Genomic DNA, 27,407 nt, shown 5'->3' with positions numbered 1-27,407 from the left:
TGCAAATTTATATTCATTTGTGATGTTATATTGTTTCCTCCTTGTTATGGTTTGAATATGAGGTGTCCCTCAAAAGATCCTGTATTAATACAAAGGTAAAATGATTAGATTAGGAGAGTTGAATTAATCCATTTGATGGAATAACAATTTGAATGGATTACCTGGTGGTAATTGTAGGCAGGTGGGGTGTGGCTGGAGGAAGTGGATCACTGGGAGTGTGTGGAGTGTGTGATGGGGATTATATATTATTTTGTCCCTGGCTTCTTGTGATCACCATTTCCTGGCTGCCATGGACTGAGCAGCTTTTCCTCCATACCTTCTGTCATGATGTTCTGCCTCATCTCATGCTCAGAGCAATGGAGTCAGCTAACCATGGACTGAACCTCTGAAACTGCAGCTAAAATAAACTCTTTCCCTTCTAAGTCGTTCTTGTCAGGTATTTTGGTCACAGTGATGAAAAGCTGACTAACATTGTTCTCCAAAACATCATGGTAAGCCACATCTGTTTTTTTGTTTTGTTATCCTGTACCACAGATTGAACCCCCAGGGGCGCTCAACTACTGAGCCTCATCTCCAGCTCTTAAAAAGTTTTATTTATAGAAAGATCTCGCTAAATTGCTTAGCGACCTTGCTAAATTGTTGAGCCTGGCTTTGAGCTCGCAATCCTCCTGTCTCAGCCTTCCGTGCCGCTGGCATTACAGGAGTGGTCCATCAGGCGTGGTTCTATAATTCATTTTAAAATATAAAATTTAAGGCCTCTGTGTGAAGCGTCCAGCCCACGCGCGGCACCGCAGAGTGGGCGGAGCCCAGCGTGGGAAACGGGAGGGCTTTATAGGCGGTGGGCGGGGCGCCCGTAATCCGGGCCTCACCGTGGACGCGCTGGTTCTGCTGGGAGGTCGTCATCATGGTGGCGCCCGTGGTGTACTTAGTGGCGGCGGCTGTGCTTGTCGGTCTTATTCTCTTCCTCACTCGCATTCGTAGCAGAGCGGTAGCAGGTAGGAGATGCTGCTGCTCCGGGACGGTGGGGCCCGATTCTCGGGCCCTCAGCCTTGGTAGGCCGTCGCCTGTGGCTACTGCGCATGCGCCGGCCTACCTGGTGAGGCTGACGAAGAAACCGGCGCGCTCAAGCGAGTAGATGGGCATGACCGAGTGTTGGTGCGAGCCTCAGTGATAGGGAACTGGGTGACTTCGCCCGTACCTGAGAACCTCACTTCCTGGCACTCTCGACCTCCAGACCCAGAGGGGCCTGCTCGAGCAGACAGACAACTATCCTATCCATCTGGGCCAGTCCCATAGGAGGCCGCAGTGTTTCCCATCTCCCAGACCGGCACCCTATTAGAGGGAACTTCTGGGTGTTTTCTGCCCACCCGGAGCTGGAGGGAGCATGAGGTGATTCAAAAAACCTCAGAAGCCCTTTCTTTCCTCGCCAAGGAGAGCAGCCATGCTGCCTTGGCTTTACCTATGCCGTGTTCTGCCCACTGACCAAGCCATATCGTTGGCCAGGACACAGAACAGAAAAACTTGTCAGCTCTCCTTCCTACATCTCTTGTCAACATAGGGTTTTGTATATATATCTGTCTCTACCTGCTCTCTGAGCCCACCAGCTACTTCAGAGTACTTGCATGCTCCAAGGTCAGGGGAGAGAAGCTGAGGTATGGCACATATCCAACAGATTTTCCAGAGAGGGGAGAGTCAGCCCCTGCCTGAGAAATGTACTCTGGTTGGAGTGCCAGAGGTTAGGAATGACACGCACCTACTTTGAAGGGAAGTTACCTCAGGGGAGGGAGTGGGGTGGAATTAACCAGCAGAATTCAGGCTGTATCTGTGACATTTGATTTCTTTGTAAGGGGTTGGGGGGAGACCAAATCTTTCATTTGAATAAATTGCGATGTACTTTTTTTTTTCTTTCAGACTTGCAATTTTATATCTGTTTCAAAGTAAAATAAAATCATGATGGGCAGTGTTAAAAAATTAGTGCCCTGAAATGGGCATTTGATGAAATCAGGTTGGGAGTGTCCCAACAGGCTGGTGGGAGAGGTGGGGTCTTGAGGGGAGAGAAAAGTATCATCACAGGCAGGAGGGAAGGCTGGAGCTTTGCTGCATGGGACCAAGGTGTGACCCAGGTTGTAAAGGCCTTGGCAATCAGACTGTGAAGCTGGGGCTTTGTGCAATGGGTGGTTAGTCTGGGAGGTTTGAACAGAGGAGGGTGAGGTGTCCAAGATACTGCTCCCTGGGCTATCAAGGAGGCTGAGCTGCCTTGCAGTGTCCTGGTTCCTCTCTTCCTGAAGCTGGTCAAGAGTCACTGCACAATGAAGAGGAGCCAATAGTAGCAGACCAGGTAGCCCAGTCTCGGCCTCTGCAGCCTGAGGAACAGAGAACTGCAGGCAGGCCTCGGCGCAGGAGGGACCTGGGCAGCCGCCTGCAAGCCCAGCGTCGAGCCCAGCAGGTAGCCTGGACAGAAGTGGATGAGAATGAAGAGGAAGCTGTCATTCCAGGTGAGAAGGGCCCAGCTTGGTGGGAAGAAGGCTGGATTCTCCCTAAGGGGGAGAGTGGAGTATGAAACTGCAGTGTAGGAGGGACATCAGAGACATGGGATAGAGTGAGTGGACACTTAGGATCCAGACTTTGGTTCTGGTCTCTGACTGGTTCTTGACTATTCTATTTGGCTAACCCTGTCTTCCTTTATCTTGGCTTTCAGTGCCTAAACACAGGAGGACAGGGGTCTTTAGATTTACCTGAGAGTTCCTCAGTTCACCTGTTATATCCCAGTACCCTTCCTGGAGTTTGGTCACCTGTAACCCCAGAAGAAGGGTTTGGGAATAGAAGCATTTTATTGACATAGATGTCTCCATATCCTTGGTGTCAGAAGATCAACAGAGCCTTTAGAATTATAGAAAAGAATGCTTCTTCTCCAGTACTTAAGTGCCAGCTTGAGCCTAAAGAGGGGATATCACCATCTTTCCTAGAAACTAGGGCTTTTGGAACTCTTGCCTTTAATCCTTGAGGTTAGCCCTTTGGGCTCAAAAAAGGTCCTCTTTGTATCATCCCTCTTGTCTCAGACTTGCAGTCAGATACCCTTACTGCTCAGGAATCAGCATATCTTTAACTTTCAGCTGGCTCTCAGGTAAACAAGGGGTTGGGAATATCTGTTTAGCTTAGTTCTAGTAGGACAAAGGGATAATCCTGGCCAGGATCTAAGCCCTGAATGCTCAATAATTCCTGACTAGAATGAGAAGGATTTTGGACTTGAGACTGGGATAAATTTCCCTATAGGGCTATCCTTTCCTGGAGGTTTGGCACCAAGCTAGAAACCAGGGACCTCTGCAATCCCAGACAGCACCACCTGTGATCCTCAGATACCCAGATATTGGCATCTCCCTTTTACATCTATGCAGTATCTAAAGTCTCATCTGTACCTTCTCCTTACAGATGCTCCCACCCCCAGCACACATACACACACATGAATTTATGGCAGATGCCTCAGTAGGGCAGAGCTGGGCTACTGACATTCATAGGTGGGTGGAAGGGGTTCATTTATGAGGAGAGTGACAAGGGGTGGGATGGATCCCCTCTAGCTAGGACACGAAATGTCTTCCTCTGACCATACTCAGCCCAGGAGGAAGAAGGCATTGAGAAGCCAGTGGAAACTCACCTCACAGGGAAAATTGGAGCCAAGAAACTACGGAAGTTGGAAGAGAAACAGGCTCGAAAAGCCCAGCGTGAGGCAAGCAGGAGGGATTGGGTGTAGCTCTGGGAAGTGGGAAATGGTGACTCTGCCCTTGTACTCCTTTAACACTGTACTGTTGTTTACTACTTGCCTGACTCTGTCTCCTGCAGTCTTGGTCTTTGCCCTCACCTAAACACTACCTTCCCTGACCTTTCTGGGAGTGGGGCAAGCCATGTGTATGGGGGTGCCCCTATGAAGGCTTCTCTTTAGGCAGAGGAGGCTGAACGTGAAGAGCGGAAACGCCTGGAGTCCCAGCGTGAGGCCGAGTGGAAAAAGGAGGAGGAGCGGCTTCGCTTGGAGGAGGAACAGAAGGTGAGACTGAGACCCATCCTATCCTCTGACCATCCTATTCTCTGACCCCTGACCAACCAGCTTTGCTTCCTGTGCAACTCCCTAGCCCCTCCGTCCTAGAAGAAAGGCACAGGAGTAGGCCCTGGTTTATTTTGTTCTGGCCTCTAAACATGGAAGCTGTTGCTGAAAAGCAGAGCCTGAGGTGGGGATTTTTTTTTTTTTTTTTTTTGGTACTAGGAATTGAACCCAGCTTACTAGACCACTGAGCTACATTCCCAGCCCTTTTAGAAAATATTTTATTTAGAGATAGGGTCTTGTTGAGTTGCTTAGGGCCTTACTATATTGCTGAGGCTGGCTTTGAACTCGCAACCCTCTTTACCTCAGCCTCCCAAGCTGCTGGGATTACAAGCATGCACCACTGTGCCTAGCTTTTCTTTTTGTATTGGAGATAGAACCCAATGGTATTCTACCACTGAGGTGCATCCTCAGTTCTTTTTTATTTATTTATTTATTTTTTATTTATTTATTTATTTTTTTTGCGGTGCTGGGGATTGAACCCAGGGCCTTGTGCTTGCAAGGCAGCACTCTACCAACTGAGCTATCTCTCCAGCCCCTCTTTTTTATTTTGAGACAAAATCTCACTAAGTTGCTAAAGGTCTTGCTAAATTTCTGAGGCTGTCCTCAAACTTGCAGGCCTCCTGCCTCAGCCTCTCAGGTTGCTGGGATTATAGGTATAGTCCAGCCTTTTTATTCATATGATTTGTAGAGTGTGCCTGGAACATTTGAGGAACATCGAGGTAGTTAGAGTGGCTAGAACACAGTAACCAAGGAGGAGAGGGGGAAAGGGTCAGCTAAAGGGGTTTCAGACTCTGAGGGCCTTGAAGCTGTTAAAGGTCATTGTAAGAGATGGTGGATCCATTTAGGGCCTGGCATAGAGGAGAGTCTCAGGGAATGGGAGCCACTGCAATAAAGGTGATTAATGAATGTTTGCCAGATGCTTTTTTGTTTGAGAACAAGGTTTCTAAGAAAGGAACAGCACAGAGATGTAGGGTGTATGGAGTAAGAACCTAGGCTTCCCTAGCTGGTCTATGACTGATCCTGTTGTTTCAGGACCCTGGATGGCAGGAAGCCTGGAGGTGGGATAGAGGGCATTAGTAGAGAAGGGTTTTCCACATTTCTGAATATTGATTCTGCCTAATGCATGTTTGGTATTCTGGCTCTTTTTTCCTGTACTCATTTTCCCCTGTTCTTAGCATCTTACCTTACAGTACGATACTGGCACATTTCTCACAACTACTGTTGATGCTTTGTTATTATTTTCAGTACTAGGAATTGAACCAGGATCACTTTACCACTGACCTACACCCCCAGCCCTTTTTGTTTGTTTATTTATTTTTGTTGGTTTTTGCTTGTTTGTTTTGGTACAAGGAATTGAACCCAGGGGCACTTCCTCAGGAGCCACATCCCCAGCCCTTCTTTTTTATTTTGAGACAGGGTCTTGCTTAGTTGCTTAGGGCCTCACTAAGCTGCTGAGACTGGCTTTGAACTTGGGATCCTCCTGCCCCAGCCTCCCATGCCACTGGGATTATAGACATGTGCCATCATGCCTGTCCCATTTTATTTTTTATTTTGAAACAGGTTTTGCTAACTTCTAGTCTGGCCTCAAACCTGTAATCCTCCAGAGTAATTGGGATACATTATTATTAACTAAACTCTATCCATTATTCAGATTTCATTAGTTTTTCCTTAATGTCATTTTCTTTTCCAGAGTACCATGTTACATTTAGTTGTTACTTTTCTTAAGCTTCTCTGGGTTCCTTGTTTTTGATGATCTTGACAGTTTGGAGACATATTGGGCAAGTACTTTGTAGAATTGTAGAATGCCCCTCAATTTGAGTTGGCTGATGTTTTTCTTATGGTTAAACTGGGATTGTGGATTTTTTTCTTTTGTGGTGCTGAGGTTTAAACCTAGGGGTTTATACCTCTAAAACAAGTATTCTACCACTTGAGCTATACTGAGGTTTAAACTTTTTTTTTTGGGGGGGGTGCTGGGGATCGAACTCAGGGCCTTGTGCTTACAAGGCAAGCACTCTACTGACTGAGCTATCTCCCCAGCCCTATACTGAGGTTTAGATTTGACAAGTGAATTCCATGAATCAAAAGTGCTTGACATCACTAATGATTTAAACATTAGTTAAACATTAGTTACCTGAGTAAGATAGTGTTTGCTAACTTTCTCTACTGTTATGTTACTGTTTCTTAGAAAACAAAACCTCTGCCCTTTAATTAATATTTTACAGTGCTAAGGATTGAGTTCAGGGCCTCATGCATGTTAGGCAAGTGCTCTACCACTGAGCTGCATCCCCAGCCCATGTAAGGTTATTTTTTTCCACCTTCCCATTCATTTTTGGAAAGAAGTCACTATGCCCAGCTGGGCATGGTGACACACAACTGTAACACAACTACTTGGGGGCCTGAGGCAGGAGGATCACAAGTTCAAGGACAGCCTGGGCAACTTAGCAAGACCCTGTCTCAAAATAAAAAGGACTGGGGATGTAACTCAGTGGTTGAGCACCCCTGGATTTAGTCCTCAGAAACAAAACAAATCAAAACAGAGGTATGCTCATCCTACAAAGGTAGGGAGTTATGCTTTACGAACCCCTCAGAATTTATTGAGAAGTCTTTTTTGTTTTTTCTGTGCTGGGGATTAAACCCAAGGCCTTACATGTACTAGACAAGTGCTCTACCATTGAGCTACATCCCCAGTCCTTGTTTTGTTCATTTTTTAGCACTTTCTTATTGTTGCTCCAAGATGCTCTAGGCTCATCTTGTATATTATTACTTGCCCTGGCTTTAGCTTCATGTTTTTTGTTTTTGTTTTTGTTTTTAACTTTACTTATGGTACAGGGGATTGGATCCAGGGCCATGCACATGTTAGGCAAGCATTTTACCACTGAGCTATATCCGCATTCCTTTTCATTTTTTATTTTGAGGCAGTTCTTACCAAGTTGCCCAGGCTGTTCTCAAACTTGTTATACTTCTACCTCAGCCTCCCAAATAGCTGGAGTTACAGGCAAGAACCCTATATCTGACATTAGCATCATTTTTTGTTGTTGTAGGTAGACACAACACCTTTATTTTATTTATTTGTTTTTATGTGGTGCTAAGAATTGAGCCCAGTGCCTCATGTGCCAGGTCAGCACTCCACCACTGAGCACCAGCCCCAGCTCCTTTAGCATCATATTTTAAAAACGCTTTTCTTTGTGCTCTGGAGTGTGGGTTGTGTTGGGAGAAGGCTATTGCACTAGGTAGTGACGAAGTAACATGGGTGCACTGAGGAGTTTTGCAGAAGTTAGAGAAAGAAATGGTAGATGGGAACTTATTTCTAACCAGGGAAGCTGACCAGATGGTTGTGTGATTCACCAGCCAGAGACCCTGCAGGAGAACCAGGTTTGTTGCATACCTGTGACACACCACTGGGCAGTTATGTATTTGGGAGGAGAGATTTGGTTGGGAGTACAAATGTGGTGGTCACTGGTGAGTAAATGGTTGTCAGTGCTGGACCTGGGTGAGGTGCCCAGCCGGAGGGGGAATTATAGAGGAGAACTGGGCCGAATGATGAAGGAGGCAAGAATGAATGAATGGGGGCAGGAGCAAGTCCAGGGTGGGGGATAGAAAGAGGGGATAGTTGGCTATTCCCTTTGCCATTGGGAGGGTTGTGAGATGGAAGACAGAGGTGAGACGACAGCAGAAGTATTTCAGTGGAGCTTGGTACGTAGAAGCCAGATTGGAGTATGCTGGCTGGTACATGGTGAAGAAATGGAACCTGATATTTGTTCATGAAGTTTGGACATGACTGGTAGGGAGAAGATCATGTTGTGGCAGGGTTTTTGGGAGATTTTACTAAATAGATATCCTGAGTAAGGAGGATACCATTTGTCTAGTTGGTAATGGGACTGAAGATAAGAGGGATCATGGGTGTGGGTCTGAAAGGAGCTCTGTCCCTGAGAGAGGGCTGGGCTGTATGCCCTGGTGCCCTACAGGCATATCAGGGACCAGAACAAGGTGGATGGGCAGCTGTCCCAAATTCCTGACTCTTTCTCTGTGTCTTCAGGAGGAGGAGGAGAGAAAAGCCCGGGAGGAACAGGCCCGGCGGGAGCATGAGGAGTACCTGAAACTGAAGGAAGCCTTCGTGGTGGAGGAGGAGGGTGTGGGTGAGACCATGACTGAGGAGCAGGTGAGCCTGCCACCCTTGGGAAACCTGTGCCACAAGGGCAGCTGGTGTGAGGCCCAAGGCTGGCCACCCTACTGCAAACACCCCCAGCTGGGCATTGTGAGGTGGCTGGGCATGAGTGTTAGTAGGCCTTTGTAACAAGAGGCCTTGTCCTCCCTGGAGAGTGGTGCCCCTGAACTATTCACCCGGGAGGATCTGCTGTTCATGCAGAGAAGTGGTTGGGAAGGCACACAGTTGGGCTGTAGGCAGGTGAGCAGAGAGTACACACACAGTGGAGGTCAGGCATGGATTCCTGTGACACCCTGATTTTTCTGTTCCTCTAGTCCCACAGCTTCCTGACAGAATTCGTCAACTACATTAAGGTAAGAGACCACAGAACAGTACAGGTGTCATCCTGTCTCATGCATGTGCATTTGGCCTTCTGAGGCCCAAGCAGGGTTTGAGGCCAGTTCACTCAAGCTCATGCAGAAGTGGGCATGGGGCCCAGAGGGGATGAACTATTGAGTCCTGGCCAAGGGAGTCCCCTCTCCTTGGACCCAGAAGATGGAGAAGGACCTGTGTCTGTGTGGGAGGTGCAAGCCTCTGATAGCTTCCTCACACTTGGAGTTTGACAGTTCCCCTGCTCTTCAGACCCCACGCTTAGTGAGTCACCATGTTTTCAAGTCTCTTCACATGTGTTTTCTGCCATTCTGTCACACTGAGGTTCTGCAGAGTTAAAACAAGCGTTCTCTGCCATGTGCTCCTGACTGGGAACTTGGTTCTCCAAGGGAAATGGGATGATATTTCCTTTGTAACCTGAGGTGGGGTGGTATTATGTCGCTTCCATCTCCAGCCACCATGCAGTCCACCCTGATGCTGCTACAGGTTGCATAAGCACATCCTGATCTGCTTTGCTGCTAAGCAACTTCTCCCACAAAGGATGTGGTGAGGGGAGAGGTTTTCAAGTGCAGCTCAGAGGTGCAGAGGCGGCTGAGGGAAGGAGTGCAGAGGGAGCGGGGGCGATGGTGGGGGTGGTACCAGGGGCTGCCAAGGAACTGGGTCTTGCATAATCCTCCTCCACCTCTCCCAAAAGAGAGCAGGGTTTAGACACCTTCCCAGCATTGAGGGGCTGGACTCATGGCCTGGGGCCCTGGGGTTCCTAGTAGGGAGAAATGCTGACATCCTCAATCATTTTCCCTTGATGGAGCCCTTTCTTGAGCCTGTCACACTTGACCTGGGGTTATTGCCCTGGGCATGATATCTCTCCCACTGTCTTGCTTCTGTTAGGAACTTGTTGTCCCTATCTATGCAGTGGGAAGCAAAATAGTCTGAAAGTGCCTCCTTTGAGTGCCTTTCCAGGTGATTTAGCATCCCCCTCACCACTGCACAGACTAGAGGAAAGTCCCCAGGGCAATTCTGATCCTTGTTTTCAGTGCTTCCCTGGAGGTTCCATTCTCAGGGATTCTCTAAACTCTTCTGGAGCTTATGAGTTTCTCAAGCCTGTGTTGGGTGATTCTCCTGAAGTTGCTGTCTTGCAGCAAGAAGGGGGACTTCCAAAATTCAGTCCACCCACCTTTCTCCCTAACTCCAAGGGACTGGGCTCATTAGACCTGGGATTTCAAAACCAGAGGAAGGTTTCTGCACATAGCATAATTTACATGAGACATAGGGATAGCTTGCTCTTGTTGGTCCATTCCATTTTCTGATCTTGACTGGGTTTGTCTATTTTTTCATTTGGTCATGTTTTTCAGCACACTTAAAGAACCTCAAGCTGTCTTTAAGGACCACCTAGTGTGATTTGTGGTCAAGTTCTAAGCTGTCACCAAGAACCCAGTGCCTGCTCCCTTTATTTTAGGTAGAGGCCAACTGATCAGGTCACCTTGTGTTTGCCCACCCCCTGGCCCAACTGCCTCTTGCTTGCCTTCCTGTTTGCACATACGGTTTGGCATTTTAAACAAGTCACATGCCATCTGCAGCCGGGGAGGTTCACAGAGTCACTCCTCCCCCAGCTCATTTGCTGTGGAAGATTCACAGAAATGCAAGGGACCACCTTCTCTTTAGTCACATGCTCTCTGTGGGGGAGGCAGGGGCAGATGCATATGTATACTCAGCCACGAATCCTTGGCTGTACCCTGCAAACTAAGGTTTTACTGAGGGTGTGAGGGCAGCACGTGGATTATGCCGTGGAGTTATGTATGGAAAGTACTTGTCAGTGATAGTGACAGTTATATCTCAGTGCCTCAGATTGTGTGAAGAGGATGGGTGAGAATAAGAATGAGCATGCCAGAGCTGTGGGGGATCTTGGCTGAGGGGGTCGGAGCAAAGGTGAGGCAGGAATGAATCCCACCTGGGTCTACTGAGAGATCCTGGCTCACTGGTGCTTTTGTCTCCTCTTTCCTTATTCATGTACTTACTGTGTTACCAGCTGGGCTGTGAGCTCAAGGGTTGTAGCTGTGTTTTGTTTATCATTATTCTCCTGCATCCTCTCAGTGCCTTGTTAGGTCCTCAGCAAACACACGTCTTGGTAATAGTTCTTAAAAATAGGCTGACACAGTGATGCACACCTGTAATCCCAGTTACTTGGGAGGCTAAGACAGGAGAATCTCAAATTTGAGGCCAGCCTGGGCAACATTGCCAGACCCTGCCTCAAAAATTAAATTTATAAAGGACTGAGGATGTAAGTCAGTGGTGGAGCATTTGCCTAGCATGTGTGTGGCCCTGGGTTCACTCCCTAGTACTATTTAAAAAAAATCTTTTTAGGGGCTGGGAATGTGCTTCAGTGGTAGAGTGTTCTCAGCAGTGCCAGGCATTCACCACCAACCAAAAACCTTTTTTGAAAACCTCAGATCAGAATGCTGACCTCAAAGGACACCCTCATGCTGGGAGGGATTTACCCAAGCTCATCCTCTCTCCCATTTCCTCCCTCTCCTGTAGCAGTCCAAGGTTGTACTCTTGGAAGATCTGGCTTCCCAGGTGGGCCTACGGACCCAGGTAAGTTCTGGAAGGTCACCTGCTATGTGGAGGCTGTGGGGTCTGTGTGAAGCAGGGTGCCTGCTGCCATAAGGATTCAGAGTCCTGAGGCCCTGTCCAAACTGCCCCAACCTAGAATGCAGGAATCTATTGGCACCACAGGAATCCTGTATTTCTACTAGATGAAAGAACAAGCAAGAAAGAAAAAGAAAAAAATTAAAATCCCATCCTTCCACTGGCCCAAATCCAGTTACCTTGACAACTGTCTTGCAGACAGGCTGTTTCCTGGCCAAATATCTCCACTGTTCCCCTCCCAACTGGAATAGAGCCTCTGATGGTGGTCGTGTGGGACCCAGGACTAGAGCCTTTTCTCTTTATGGCCCCTCCTAAGGAGAGGCAGATTCACATGGGATAGCCAAGAGAGTGAGAGAAGGAGTTTGGCTATAGCAGGAGGGAAATTGCAAAGTGTTTTTTTCCTTTGGGACAATAGTACTTTTCTCTGTTCTGAGAAGTATTCTCTTCATAGGACACTATCAACCGCATCCAGGACCTGCTGGCTGATGGAACTCTAACAGGTGAGAGGATTGATATTCAATCAATAAAGACCCTGGCCTTGGGAATATCTAGCCACAGAGGACTGTAGGGACTTGTGGCAGAAGCAGGATGACATTCTGAGTAGGGGTGGGTATTCAAAGAAGGGCACTGAATGGTTGGATGCAATTACAAGACATGCCGAGGCTTGGCACTGGCTGTGGGGTTATGAGGATAGACAGTGAAGCCTGATTTGACTTACCTAGCCAGGATTGGATATAGTCAGGAAAGGTCAGGCAGGCAGGGGACCTGGGGGGCTCTGAGCTGCTTGTGAAGAAATGGGTGGGTATTCTTAGGTTAGATTGTGAGGTCCTAGGAGGGCTTAGCCCCACAACCTGCATATCCCCACAGGTGTGATTGACGACCGGGGCAAGTTCATCTACATAACCCCAGAGGAACTGGCTGCTGTGGCCAACTTCATCCGACAGCGGGGCCGGGTGTCCATCACTGAGCTTGCCCAGGCCAGCAACTCCCTCATCGCCTGGGGCTAGAAGCACCCCCCCTCCCCCCCCCCCCCCCCCCCCCCACCAGCCTGACCCCAGCCCTGCCTTCTTGGACTCAGAGCTGATGTGGCCTGCCTGGCAATACATCTTCATCTCTCCCCACCATCCTGGGCAGTGATGGAGTGAGGCCAGGAGGTTGTAGATTAAAGGCCTGTAAGCACTGCTGAGCTTGGTGTGGCTTAGTGTGACAAAGACCTGGCCTGGGATCTCAGATGAGTAGGTAAAATCTTAGCCTCAGAAGATATCCATGGGGATTGAGGATGTAGCCATGGTAGAATACTTTCTTAGCATGTACAAGGCCTTGGGTTTGATCTCCAGCACCACAAAATATGGGGCTGGGGATGTGGCTTAGTGGTAGGATGCTTGCCTGGCATGTGTGATACCCTGGGTTCCATCCCAAGTCCTGAAAAAAGAAAAAACTGAGAGGTGGAGAGAGTTCCTTGCAAACTGGCAGAAATCCCATTCTTACGCATTTATTCATTAAAAACTTGTGTATTGGAGCTGGGGAGATAGCTCAGTTGGTAAAGTGCTTGCCTCGCAAGCACATGGCCCTGGGTTCAATCCCCAGCACCACAAAAAACCAAAAAACAAACAAAAAAACCCTTGTGTATTTACCATGTTCCTTTGTGCCCTGCAAACCCAGTCCTTGAGGCCTAGAAGAGCTTTCTCTACCTAATCCCCCTCACAGTGAAAGTGGAGAAACCTCTTAGGCTATACCTCCCTTAACGAGAGGGAGATATCTTACTGTTCTTTATACAGATTCAGGAGCCCTAAGTTGTGGGTGAGAATCCTGAGGAGAAGAGTTAATGAGAAATTCTGAGGATAGAATCTTAGGGAGCAGCAGCCTTTGAGTTGGAGGGAAGAAGTGAAAGGGAGAGGATGGCCAGGTGCTTGTGGGGCAGGTAGAGGAAGAGGAGGAGTTGGGTGAGCTGTGCAGTGGAGGGACATTGTTCATACAGCAAGTCACATGAATTCAGCTCAGCTCTACATCCTTGATTTAAAAAGTTTAAATGGTGTGGGTGATCCCACCCACTGGTGGATGTGAGGACCATATGCTTAGGAGTGGGTGTGAGATTGGGAGATGTATGTCTCCTGTAGGGTCAGTCATTCTGGTTCCTGTGGGCTGTTCATGACATGAGCATTCTGTGGTGCTATGGGTGAGACACATGTTTAAGTGCGTATTTTTTTTATTCAAGGTGACCCCTAAACACAAGCCACCTACTTGCTCTAGTGTTTGGTGGAGGAGATAGCTTTCTGTTCCAGGCCAGGAGAAAACTCTATGTGGACGATGGTGATGGGGGAGACAGAACATCAGGCTCCCATGCAGAGACTTTCTGAGAGGTTGCCAAGGGTGATTTTGACTCATCTGGTACCATAAGCATTGACTGTAGAACCTAAATTCCAAGGAAGGTGTGACTGCCAATTCCATCAGCTACTTGGAGTCAGCAAATGAAGGCCACATGCATTGTTTCAAAGGCCATCTGGAGCCCAGAACCTAGGAGAGGGAAGAAACACATAGATAACCACAGTATGAGGCAGGAACATAAAATTACAAAGGGAAAGGCAGAGATGACTTGCATAGTTAGATTAGTAATTCTCAGCTCTAGTTATTTATTAGAATTGTCTGGTGCGTTTTCAATATCTCATGCCAGGTTGTCTCCAGGACCAATTAAATCAGGATAGCAATAGAATCAGACAGCATCAGTAGGAGATTCAAAAGAACAGGCAAGGTTGGGAACCCAGGAACAGAGGGTGGGGGGCAGGCAATAAAGTTGCAAGTAATTAAAATCCCCAGTGGAAGGAACTTGTCACAGAGCCAGGTAATAGCTCCAAGGACTCTTTCCTCCTTTGCCTCAGCCGCCATCCCCCACTGCCATCCACATAGCAAAATAGCTAATGCAACCCTCATCACAACATCCCTTCCTTAGGATTGTGCCCTAAGGCCAGGAGTGGGGGAAAAGCACATCCCTTCCTCACATTCTGGAAACCTAAGATTCTTGATGTTCTGAAGATTTAGTGTGGAAGAAAAAACCTGTTATCTTTTGTGTATTGTGTAGTACTCTATTAATCTGATGATAAGTGTATTAGGTAAACAGTTTACTGAACAGTTAACAGTTAACATTTTGCAAAATGCATACAAATTACTTAAAAAATTAATCAATGAAAACTTACAGGCTAGACAACCTAGAAATTTTTCAAACATTTGAACATGAATTGTTAAAGATTTGTAAGCATTTAGTTCAAACCTTCAGGGCAGGGGATGTTGCCTAGTGCTAGAGCTCGTGCTTTGTCTGTACAAGGCTCTGGGTTTGATCCCCAGCACAAAAATAAATAAAATTATTTTTAAATGCTTTTATATTTTAAAAAGTAGACCAGATGGACATAGTATTACAATTAATACATTACTGATGTGTACACGTAATACTAAAATCAAAACCGTAAACATTTCAGTACCATGGATTTATATTTTGTGTACTGGCTCTACTTTACTTTTTATTCCTTTCCAAGGATAAGGTTTCATTTACTCTGAAGTACCAGAGTTACTATCCAAGGTGACTGTATGATTGATGGATGATAATTCAGAACCAGTGACCCAAGATTTCCTTTACCTGTTGAGTGCTTCCGACCCCTCAGCTTTTTATTATTATTATTTTTCCCTTGCTATTGATCAAATCCAGGACCCTTACACATACTAAGCAAGTACTCTACCACTGAGGTATATCCCCTGCCCACCTTCTGGTACCCTTTTCATAGATTTTCCTCCCTAAGTCAGGAACTCTTTGTTGGCTCTCTAACCAGTAGAACTTATAACTCTCAAGTATTGCTTGTCCTGGGTGCCTTATCTTCACAACTCAGCTCAGCATAGGTATATTTTGATACCACTTGCTACTAGTAGAGTCCAATGTGGTTCAGTTTAATTCCATCTTAACTTCTCTGTCATGAATCTTAAAGGCCTGTTGACAAGCCCCTTGGTTGAAAAACCATATAATTTGTCTTTTCAAAAATGTCAATTTATAGCTGGTCATGTTGGCGCTCACCTGTAATCCCAGCGACTCGGGAAGTGGAGACAGGAGGATTGTGAGTTCAAAACCAGCCTCAGCAAAAGTGGGGCACTAAGCAACTCAGTTGAGACCCTGTCTTTAAATAAAATACAAACTAGGGCTGGGGATACGGCTCAGTGGTTGAGTGCCCCCGTGTTCAATCCTCAGTACCCTGACAAGAAGTCAGTTTACAAGATTGGCCATTTGTTGAAAATTACCAAAACTGGGTAATGGGTATGTGAAAGTTATCTATTGTACATGTTTAAAACACCCTGCAACAATTGGGCATGGTGGTAACAGGAGACTGAGGCAGGAGGATTGCAGGTTCAAGACCAACCTCTGCAATTTAATGACGCCCTTAGGACTTAGTGAGACCCTGTCTCAAAATAAAACAAACAAAAAACAGGCTGAGGATGTGGCTCAGTGGTTAAGTGACCTTGAGTTCAGTCCCCAGTACCAAAAAATAAAAATGAATAAAATACCCTGTAATAAAAAAGTCCCAACACAATAAACCCTCAGTGGTCTGATATATCCTTAGCTAATGCTCAGCCTCAGAAAACAGGTTAAAAATATTCTGCCCTGTGAAGCTATCAGTAGTCACCCATTCACCAAGCAGTTGAGTGCCTCTCCCATTCTACTACAGTGGCACTAGAACCACCATGTTGGTTCCTTGTAACATGAAAATTAAGCAGATCCTAAATATGTCTAAGAAACAGCTATCACTGGTGAGGCTGCTGAGTGTAAAGCATGATGCTCAGCCCCCCAGGGAAATTGCAAAATATGACCCCATCCACAGTAGGGGCAGGTGTAATGGTATTACCCTAAGGAGATTGGCCAGTCACTCAGCTAGCAAGTGCACAGCCATGTGTTGGAGTGAAAGCACCAGTGGCTAAGAGAGAAGCTTCTAGGTTGAGGAGAGGATAGATGGGGCAGCGACTGTAAAGGCCTGACAGGATGATGGGGTGTTGGGTAGAGGAAGAGGAGAGGACAGGCAAATGAGAGACAGAGGTGGGAAGGCAGGTGAATGCTAAAGCCAGAGATTTGGGCTATATCTGTTGAGCTGGGACAAGGGAAGAGGGGAAAAGTCTGATAAGTGTTTTGAGTCAACTCATTTCTTTTTTGGCTCGGGATTGAACTCAGGGACGTTTAACCATGAGCCACATCCCTAGCCATTTTTATTTTTCAGTTTGAGACATAGTCTTGCTAAGTTGCTTAGGGCCTCACTAAGCTGCTGAGACTGGCTTTGAATTTGTAATCCTCCTGCCTCAGCCTCCTGAGCTGCTGGGATTACAGGCATGTGCCAGCACACCCAGCCAATAACTCACTTCTTAAACCATTAAGTCATTGTATCCCACAAACTCATCCATCTCTGCATCGGCTCCTTCCTCCACACTCACCTGAGTAGATGACATTTAAAGTTGTTAAATCTTATTTAAAGTATTATAAATGTGTGGCTTATAAATATGGAGCTAATATAATACATGAAAATAAGGTTAAAAGTGGTGACGTGGGAAGAGGAAGTAGAGGGTAGTAGGGCAGAGGACTGCTGTTTTCATTGTAATCCTTTTTATTTTTTTATCATCTGACAAAAACTCTAATTTTTTCCCATTTAAATTAAAGTCTAGTATACGTTGTGTTGTGTTAGGCCTTTTTCATGTTTTCCCTCTGACATGTTGAGCATTTACTGTGTGCTTTCTCCTCTTTGCCTCTATTACCCAAATCCTGTCAGTGTTATTTAAGAGCTGTTGTCATTCCCATTTTACAGATAGGACACTTAAAGAAGTTTAGAGGTATTAAATAAATCACCTGAGTCTGTGAAACTCCTAGAGCAGATCAGAATTCCAGACAGGGAGAAAGAGCTGTAACAGCTCATTCCAGTTGATTCACCAGTGCTTAGATGGAGGGTGCACATTTACTTAAGAACAGGAACAGTCCTGGGAACAATGGAGGGAAGGGTTTTCTCTCCACAGCTCTGAAGGGTATATAAGGTTGCATAAAGAATCTATTGAAAGGAATGAAGGTTAATGTTTTAAATAGGCAGTATTTGATGAGATGGATTTCTATAAGAGTTCTTAATGTGAAATTACAGATTTCTAGAAAAAAAGAATATATATATATGCTGTTGAAAAGTGCCCTTTTCAGTCTTCATGAGTACATGTTCCCAACACCTCTAGTCCCAAGGCCTAGCATCAAGATTGGAGGCCTCTATTATGCTAACTAAGGCTGTGGTGTTCAAGTTTTTGTACAGTATCCCTTAGTAAGAAATCCATTTCACTGAGGACTTGGTACATACCCGTGATGTATATGTAGGTAACTGAAGCAAAAGTTTCATGGTACGGTGCATTTACCATGTTTTTTTTTAATATATATTTTTAGTTACAGATGGATACAATACCTTTATTTTAGTTATTTATTTTTATGTGATGCTGAGGATCAAACCCAGTGCCTCACACATGCTAGGCCAGCGCTCTACCACTGAGGTACAACCCCAGACCCCTTACCGTGATTCTTGACACATGTTAATATTTGCTTCTCTGTTCTGTTTCATTGCTGATGGTGACTTGATTTTCCAACCCACAAACAGTTTTCTCAACCTACAGTTTGATAAACACGGTGCTTAGGAAGCCTGTTCCTTTTATATTGGAACAGGGCCAAGTTATGTATATTGTACATAACTTTTTCTTTTTTTAAGTGCTGGAAATGGAACCCAGGCCTTGCACATACTAAGCATGTGCTCTACCACTGAGCGCACCATCACCATACGCAACTATTCCTAGCTCCATACACAACTTTTGATAATCATCAAATTGTACCAGAAGTAATTTAGACTACAGTAGTGACACATATATTTTGACTTATCTTGATACCATACATAATTTTTGGTTAATACATTATTTAATTACTCTTTATAGCAAAATAGGAAAGGGAACCTTAGAGCAGAACCTAGCAAATGCTGATACTATAACATTAAACTTACATAAGAGTAATCTTTTGCCTGTAACTTGCTAGATATACTCTGACAGGTTTTAGTCCTTTTAACTTTCTAATATGACTTACATTTTTTTTTTTTTTTTTTTTTTTTGCAGTACTGGGGATCGAACTTAGGGCCTTGTGCTTGCGAGGCAAGCACTCTACCAGCTGAGCTATCTCCCCAGGCCTGATTTACATTTTTAACAAATAATACAAAAACATCTGTAATAATACTAAAACTATTAATGGTCCGCTGTATCAGAACTGAGTAGCTGAGATTTAATACTTATGTTGTTTTAAGAGATATTTTTTTTTAACTGTTTCTTAACAGTAAGGTGAGTCAAATCACTTTTTTGTTGAGCCAAACTCCACAGTTCACTGTGTAGTTCATGGAGCAGTGCATGTGTGTGGACATTCTTAATGTCTAGTTGGCACTTGTCTTTTTTTGGTACTGGGAATTGAACCCAGAGGTGCTTTACCACTGAGCCATATCCCCAGCCCTTTTTAATTTTTATTTTGAGACAGGGTCTCACTAAATTACTGAGGCTGTGCTCAAACTTGTGATCTTCCTCCTTCAGCCTCCTTAGTTGCTGGAATTACCGGTGAGCACTACTACACCCAGCTGCAGTTGTCTTAATGTTTTTTTAGTTTGTGCTTATTGCCTTATGTCAAAGCAGACCAGAGTAAATAATATCACAGGTGAGCATTTATTCAATGTATAATCCATCATTGTCAGGGAATTCTTATTTTTCCACATTTCAGTTACTTTCATTACTGGATGACACCAACTCAGGAGAGGAAAAGTTCGAAAGTGATAAGTGAAGAATACAAAGGCAGGTAACAAAAGTTTCATTAAGCAACTACCATGTCTATCCGCAATAATTGTATAAAAAGTTCACAAAGGTTATGGGGCATGGTGGTACACACCCAGCAGCTGGGAGGCTGATGCAGGAGGCTTACTAGTTCAAGACTAACCTCAGCAACTTAGCAAGACCCTTTCTTAAACAAAACAAAACAAACAAACAAACAAAAAACCCAAGCTGGCAGGGAAGGTTGTGGGTATGTAGCTCATAGGAAAAGTTTTCTTGGGTTCAATCCCCAGTATCACCAAAAAAAAGTTTACAAAGAAGACTGGGCTAGATTAATTATACCAGCTTTTACAAAAATTAAATCTAGGACTGGGTCTGTAGCTTGCCTAGCATGTGTGAGGCACTGGGTTTGATCCTTTGTACCACATAAAAATAAAATAAAGGCGTTCTGTCTATCTACAACTATAAAAAAATTTTTTTTAAAATATTAAATCTGGTGGGACTGGAGCTGTGGCTCAGCAGTGGAGCACTTGCCTTGAATGCATGAGGCACTGAGTTCGATCCTCAGCACCACATAAAAATAAATAAAATAAAGGCTTTATGTCCATTTACAACTATATTTTTTTAAAAAATTAAATCTGCTAACTTTATTTTTTTTTGAAGTCTGTTTTTCCATAAATTTGGTTAGTGGCTAGGGATATAGCTCAGTTGGTAGAGTGCTTGCCTTGCAAGCACAAGGCCCTGGGTTCAATTCCCCAGTACTGCAAAAAAAAAAAAAAAAAAACTTTGGTTAAATATTTGGACATCACTATAATCTCCCTGGTTCAATAATAATTTTATAATTTTTGAGACTTCAAGGAAGATACTCCTGCTTCACAAGTAGATGTGAGTACATAGAACACACCTGGGGTGGTGACTGGTACTTGTTTTTACATTGTATTTAATAACTTGCAATGAGGCTTAAAGTATATAGGTACTGATGAATCTTCAGTATTATAAAACAACACATCAATTATATAGAAACAACATAAAATGTTACTGGGGTTTCTGGGGAACATAAGCAATAAACCATGTATCTTAGATAAAAAGGGGCCATTAGGAAAGAATAGAAGTAGAAAGAAAATACTGTCACTAATATTTTTAATTTTTTCTTTAATTTCTGTTTTTCATGGGTCCTGTATATGTGTGTGTGTTTGTGGGTGCATGTATGTGTAGCTTATCAGCTTTCAAAACAGCTTATAAAAGACCTTAGTATACTTGGATCATAATCATTGCATTCACATTTATATATTGGTTTATATAACCCACAAGACCTTTACTGGTAATTTGCAGGAATCTTCGGCCCAATTTCAGAGATATTCATTTTCTCATAAGGCAAGCACAGCTGTAAAAAGCTTTAGTATAAGCTGGGTGTGGTGGGTTGTGTCTGGAAACACAGCTACTGAGGAGATAGAGACAAGGCTCAAGTGTGAGCCCAGGCATTCAAGACCAGCCTGGGCAACATAGTGCAACCCAGTCTCAAAGAAAAGAAAAGAAAAGAAAAGAAAAAAGCCCAAGTACAAACATCCAAACTTTAGCATAAAGTGCTTCATCTGCTCCCAGTTTGGTGTTAAGTGGTAACTTCACAGACATTCTAGAGAAGCCCCAAGTTCCCTTCTGGTAGTGTTTGTTAATGTGATAGTTGTTCCCCCCCCCCCATATATTTAGTTTAGTGATCTTCCTGCTTTAGCTTCCCAAATAATTGGATAGGTTTTATTTTTCACATGCTTTAAAAAACATTTAGTTAATATGCATTCATTATAATTAAGTTTTCCCTTAATACTTTATCATTAATGAAAATCTTATAATACAATGTAAGTGAAATATTATATAAAACCAATTAAAATATGCAATAGATACATTATAAAAAACAATAGTTTCATATGGTTATATGTAGCACAGATATGACATACATAATGAAGATGACAAAAAATAAAGCAAAACAATGATTTTCATTGGTGATTTGTTGTGATTTTTTTAAAGCCATATAATTGCATGCTTACATAAAAAATGTTGCTTTCGAGTCAAAATATTTAAAAATATAAAATATATCAGTTATTTAAACAAATCATATGTAACATATAAAAGATATGAAACTGGAAGAGAGAAATAATGAAAACAACTCAAAAAGTACACTTTACTTTTTGATGAATTCATTGTTCAGAACCTTGGTCTGTCTTTTTGTCAAAGATAGGAGATCTCTTGCGGGGTAACACCATTTCTTTGGGTTCTTGTACAGTAATTTTGAGAATTCTCTGAGGTACTTTAAGGATGTGACTTGGCCCTCATCTTACTCTATTTTTTTTGGCCAATATCCCTTTGCTGAGAGATTTCAAAGATCTTAGTCCAAAAACATGGACTCTATTGCTAAGGTGCAAGGTAAGGTGAAACATCATGGCGGAAGAGTGAAGCAGCTCAGGACGTGGCCATCAGGAAGCAGAGCAATTTGATAGGTTTTGAACTGCATCTCTTCAGTATCAATGAGCCTGAAAGTATTTTCAGCTCTTAATTGGCCATTTGGATTCTGTAAGTGATTTTTTTAAAAAAAGACTTTTTAAAACCAGTATTAGTGGACTTTTTTTTTTTCAAGTGGTTGATGGACCTTTATTTTATTTATATGCAGTGCTGAGAATCAAACCCAGTGCCTCACACATGCTAGGTAAGCACTCTACCCCTAAGCTACGACCCTAGCCCAAGTGTTCTATCTATGCCCATTCTATAGGTTTTTTTGCGATTTCATTTGTCATTCAACACATGAGCATTTGTTTTGTATTTGTACTTGTTTTCTGGTGCTGCTGTAACAAATTACCAAAAATTTAGTGTAAAAAAACAGGTTTATTATCGGGCAGTTCTGTAGATTAGAAGTCCAATGCCAGAGGTCTTACTGGCCTAAAGTCAGGGTAGGGCTGTGTTCCTTTCAGTTAGTCATTCTGAGATTCCAGAGGTCCCCACATTTCTTGTCTTGTGGCCCTCTTCCTCCATTTGCAACTAGTTCTGTCTCATCTCTCTTTTTAAAGCGAATTAGGGAGCTTTTCATCTTTTCCTAAGATTTAGAGTTGTTTTATTTTGTTTTTATTTTTGGGAAAGGGGAAATTGATTTTGTGGTGAGTGGGGTTTCATATATTACATCTCCCCTTTCTCTCTGTCTCCTCCTTTCATTGTTAAGGACCCTTGGCCTTACGCTGGGTCCACCTGGATAATCTAGGCTGATCTCTCTTCTTCAAGGTCAGTTATCAGAAGCCTTAATTTCTCTTTTCTGTGTAACCCAATATATTCACAGTTTGGGAGTTAAGACTTGGGCATTTTGGGGGGACCATTATGCTTACTACACTATTAAGATGGAGGTATGTAATAGAAAGGATCCTGTCCACATGGCTCCTATAAGCTAATGGGGAAGACATAATTAATCAACCATAATTTTATATAATTCGTCAAGTTTTTGCATTAAGATCATTCTACCTTTATTAAGTGAATTAAGGAGCTTTTCATCTTTTCCTAATATTTAGAGCTTTTTTTGTTTGTTTTGTGGTACTGGGGATCCAAACCCAGTGCTTCATGTGTGCCAGGCAAGTACTCTACCATCAAGCCATATCCCTAGTTTTTCCTATGATTTAGAATTAATCTCTTTACAGATTGGGTAGAGTTCATCTGTACAACAATCTGGGGGCTGAAGTATCTCAGCGGTATAGGACTTGCCTAGCATGTGCAAGGCCATGGATTCAGTCCCCAGCATTGTAAAACAACAAGAAGTTGTTGCAAAGCCTTGGGTTCAATCTCTAGTACCACAAAACAAAAACAGTGCTATGCCAGTTTCTGTTTCCCTACAGACTCATGAAAATGAGATATCAGCCTTCTGAATTTTTTTTTCTTTTAATTATCTCCTCTTCATCCCATCGGTGACAAGGATTTCCACCCTGAAGTTATGGGAGTTGCCAAACAGGACACCTGACTCTGGACAGGTGAGATCGACAGGAGTTTATTATCACAGCCCAAGAGACCAGGACAGACACTACAAGCCATGTGGCACCACATGGGAGGTGCACTTGGGGGCAGGCTTTGTAGTAAGTAGCAGGAGGATGTGGTACCCCCTGGCTCCTGCAGAGGATGTGATTGGCTTATTTGAATAATTCCCAGGGCTGGCAAGGAACTAAAACCCACTACTGAGAGATAAGCAAGAATTGCACCTGGTCCATTTGATAAGAGTTAGAGGGCTGGGGAGATAGCTCAGCTGGTAGAGTGCTTGCCTCACAATCACAAGGCCCTGAGTTCAATCCCCAGTACCAAAAAAAAAAAAAAAAAAAAAGAGTTAGTGAGGGGACCTTATCCACAGGTCCAAAGTGGGTAGGCATTCTGTGGTTAGGACATTCAAGGTCCTCCTGATTTTTACCAAAATGAAGGTAGCACATAATATTGAATCTTTTTTTTTTAATATTGAATTTTAATTTCAGCCATTCCTGGTTAATTAGGAAAGTTCTTCGGGTACTGATTTTTGAATGTTTTCTTTTTTACTTTTTTTGGGAAGGGGTCTTGCTCTGTTGCCCAGGCTGGTCTTGAACATGAGAGCTCAAGTGATCCTCCTACTTCCTGAATAACTGGGACTATATGTGTGCATTACCACACCCAACTGTGAATTTGTTTTTCTTTGTGGCACTGGGGATTGAACCCAGGGGCACTCTACCACTGAGCTTTACTCCCAGCCCCTTTTTAATTTTTATTTTGAGACAGGTCTCACCAGGTTGCAGAAGTTGGCTTCAAACTTGTAGTCCTCTTGCCTTGGCCTCTCTAGTAGCAGGGATTATGGGTGGGCACCACCACAACCACCTGAATGACTTCTTTTGAGGATTTTTTTTTCTCATTTGACAAACTCATAGCTTATTGATTTCATATACAATAACATTTATTTTCTTGAATTGTATTTTTTTAATTGTAAACAAATGGGATACATGTTGTTTCTCTGTTTGTACATAGAGTAAAGGCATACCATTTGTGTAATCATAAATTTACATAGGGTGATGTTGGTTGATTCATTCTGTTATTTTTCCCTTCCCCCCACCCCTCCCATCCCTCTTTTCCCTCTATACAGTCCTTCCTTCCCCCATTCTTGCCCCCCTCCCTAACCCTCACTCTAACCCTAAAACTAACCCCTCCCATGCCCCATTATGTATCATCATCCACTTATCAGCGAGATCATTCTTCCTTTGGTTTTTTGAGATTGGCTTATCTCACTTAGCATGATATTCTCCAATTTCATCCATTTGCCTGCAAATGCCATAATTTTATCATTCTTTATGGCTGAGTAATATTCCATTGTATATATATGCCACAGTTTCTTTATCCATTCATCAACTGAAGGGCATCTAGGTTGGTTCCACAATCTGGCTATGGTGAATTGAGCAGCAATGAACATTGATGTGGCTGTATCTCTGTAGTATGCTGATTGTAAGTCCTTTGGATATAGGCCAAGGAGTGGGATAGCTGGGTCAAATGGTAGTTCCATTCCAAGTTCTTGAATTGTATTTAGGATTTTTTCCCCCTCTGAACTGTTCAGTGTGGTTGGTTTGTAGCTTTCCTTTCTATACTATTGTTATCAGATATTGGTATAAGAGGAATTAGGGTTTCACAACATGAAATAGCATTGTTTTTTTCTGGGCTCTTGCACGAATTTACAAGGTGAGGATGATCTGGTCAGCGAAAGTTTCTAGGTTTATTTTATCAAACCACCTGAGCCCAGGACCTTTTTCAAACATTTCTGGGATGATATTTTCAAAATAGTTTTTATTTCTGTAGTTCTATTTTCCAGAAAATTGCTAACTTTATCAAAGTTTTCATATGCATTAGAGTCAAGATATAGTATTTTCATATTTTCCTGATGTTCTTCTAAAGATGGAAAATCACATTTTCTTTAAAATAGAAACAGAACTGTAAAGATAATAAGTTAAGATCAAATTATAGGTGGAGTGGAAATTGGCTAAAATGAAAGAAAAAATTAAAAAGCAGAATCAAATGTCTTATTGGTGAAACCAAACAGTATACTTGACTCTGAAGAAAATTAAATCTATGATGGTAAAGAAAACATTAAAATACACTTTGAGGATAGGATATAAGCAGAAGAGAGATTCAACATTGTCTGAAAAAAAAAAGTCTGTTCACAAAATGGATAGGAATACACTAAAAGACTTTCCTCAGTTGAAAAGACATCTTTTGTTTCTGGAAAATTAATAGGCAAAGGCCCCCAGATACTTACACAGGCAATAGGTTTGACACCTGAATTTAAAGAAAAACTTCTTCCAAGCACTAATTTACTTCCCTTAAGCAGACAAGTCCAGCTTTGCTATCATTTTCATTGCCAGAAGACAAGTGATCAGGACTAGGGAATTTTGAGGGGAAGAGAGAAGGAATTTTATAAGGTATGATGCAGCACACCTGTAATTGTGGATAACTCGGGAGGTTGAGGAAAGAGGATGGCAAGTTCCAAGATAACCTGGGCAGTTTAGTGAGATCTTATCTCAAAATAAATTTTATTTATTTTTGCTGGGGAGTGATACTGGACGAATTATATTGTGTGCATATGTGAAAATGTAAGAACAAATCCCTTCATTATGTACAACTATAATGTACCAATTAAAAATGTGAAAAGAGCCAGGCACCATGGTTCATTCCTGTAAGGGAGACCTTGGCAACTTAGAGAGACCCAAAGCAACTTGGTGAGAACTAGTCTCAAACAATACAAAGGGCTGGGGACATGGCTCAGTGGCTAAGGGTCCCTAGGTTCAATCCCTGCTATCAAAAAAGAAAAAAAAAAGTAGAATGAAAAAAAAGTTTCAAGAAGGGCTGGGGATATATCTCAGTGGTAAAGCAGCCTTGTCCCTGCGCTTCATCCCCAAAAGCAGGGTTGGGAGGAACCCAGTGCCTCCTGCATGGTAGCAAACCCTCTACCACTGAGCCATACTTCCAACCCTGAAAAAAATAATTTTGTTACTTAAAAAGTTAACTTTTTAAGTAACAAAAGAAAGATAGGTCTATCATCCTGCCTAAAGTGGACAAATACAAATAGACGTGAGGGCAAAAGGCACACTTAATTTCTCATTAAAACCCCACAAATATGTACAATTATTATGTCAATCAAAAACATTAAAATTTCTCTTTACATAAAGAATATAAAAACGAATGATGTCATATAGTGAAATAAAAACTTAAATTTAAAGGCAGGCATTAGGAGAACTAAAAACAAGCTTTTTGCCTTAAAAATTACTATAGAAAAACAAATGTAGAAAAAGAAGTTTAAATTAGCAAGAAGTAAAAATTACAAAATAGAATGAGGGAAGAGCAAACACATCAAGTATCGCAGCAGAAATATAAGGGGTTAAATCCCAGCCAGAGTGGAGGTGTTGCGGTTTTTCAGACAGACCCTTATGCCTCTAGGCTTTGCTAATGCTGGACCGCGGGTCTAACTTGTTTCCCCACACTAAGCGAGGCTAAAGCCACAATTCAGGGTTGACTCCTTATTCCTAGCAGTCCTCTCCGGCTGTCGGGCACGCCCCGCAGTGAAGGAAACTGGCTTTCTGGGTCAGGGATGAAGTCCCCGCCAAGCTCCTTCTCACTCCGGGATGCAACATAGGGATTTGCACCGGGCCTTACAGCAGGGACCCTGCGCAGGGTGAAAGCCCTCAAATCCTGCGGAATGTAATGTGTATCGTCCCTCACTGCACCTCCGGGACCGTGAGCCTTCGCGAGCATCAAGTTTCAAATCCTCTGGGTTTGCTGGCGGACGGAGTTACCGGCCTTTGATGTCTTCCACGATCCTGCCTGTGACCCGGCGGGTCTTTTCTCGGCGGGGTCGGATACACCCATTACGGCTCGTTGAGCCCCAATCATGCTGTCTTGCCTGGAGGCCGCCTACCCAAAGAGGGAGAGGAATGGAAGTTTGGGGCTCGGAATTGGGATCCCTTTCCCCAAACCAGAGGGTCTCATCTCCCATAGCAAAATCTGGGATATAGGGAGGGCGCAGACCCACTGGATTTGTTAGAGGAGAGACTGGGGGAATAAGTCCAAGGTCTTGGGAGGACAGGTGACAAGTGACAAACCGAGGAATTCTGGTAGAGTTTAGGCATCCTGCAGCTGGCGAGACTGAGGGGTCCCACGTGCGGTCAGAGGCGCAGCGATTAAGGGGTTAAGTCACCGCGCCCGGGGATTGGCGGCCCCGGGGGGCGTGGTCGGAGGGCGGGTCCGCGTTTGCCGCAGCCGCTGGTGGGC

At 43.7% G+C, this 27,407-nt stretch overlaps 1 protein-coding gene across 1 annotated transcript; it reads left to right on the top strand.

Annotated features, from left to right (window-relative positions):
- The first annotated feature begins 839 nt into the window (after nt 1–839).
- On the top strand, nt 840–12,462 carry Ddrgk1 (DDRGK domain containing 1). Its single transcript, XM_047539911.1, has 9 exons — nt 840–995; nt 2,289–2,495; nt 3,612–3,724; nt 3,938–4,039; nt 8,133–8,255; nt 8,576–8,614; nt 11,166–11,222; nt 11,728–11,776; nt 12,144–12,462. The coding sequence occupies exons 1-9, from the start codon at nt 905–907 to the stop codon at nt 12,281–12,283; spliced, it is 921 nt and encodes a 306-aa protein (XP_047395867.1). The 5' UTR covers nt 840–904; the 3' UTR covers nt 12,284–12,462.
- Nucleotides 12,463–27,407: the final 14,945 nt, after the last annotated feature.

Source organism: Sciurus carolinensis, chromosome 2, assembly GCF_902686445.1.
Source record: "Sciurus carolinensis chromosome 2, mSciCar1.2, whole genome shotgun sequence".
NCBI lineage: Eukaryota > Metazoa > Chordata > Mammalia > Rodentia > Sciuridae > Sciurus > Sciurus carolinensis.
Note: the sequence above shows the minus strand (reverse complement) of the source record. Positions and strands in the feature narration are given on the sequence as shown.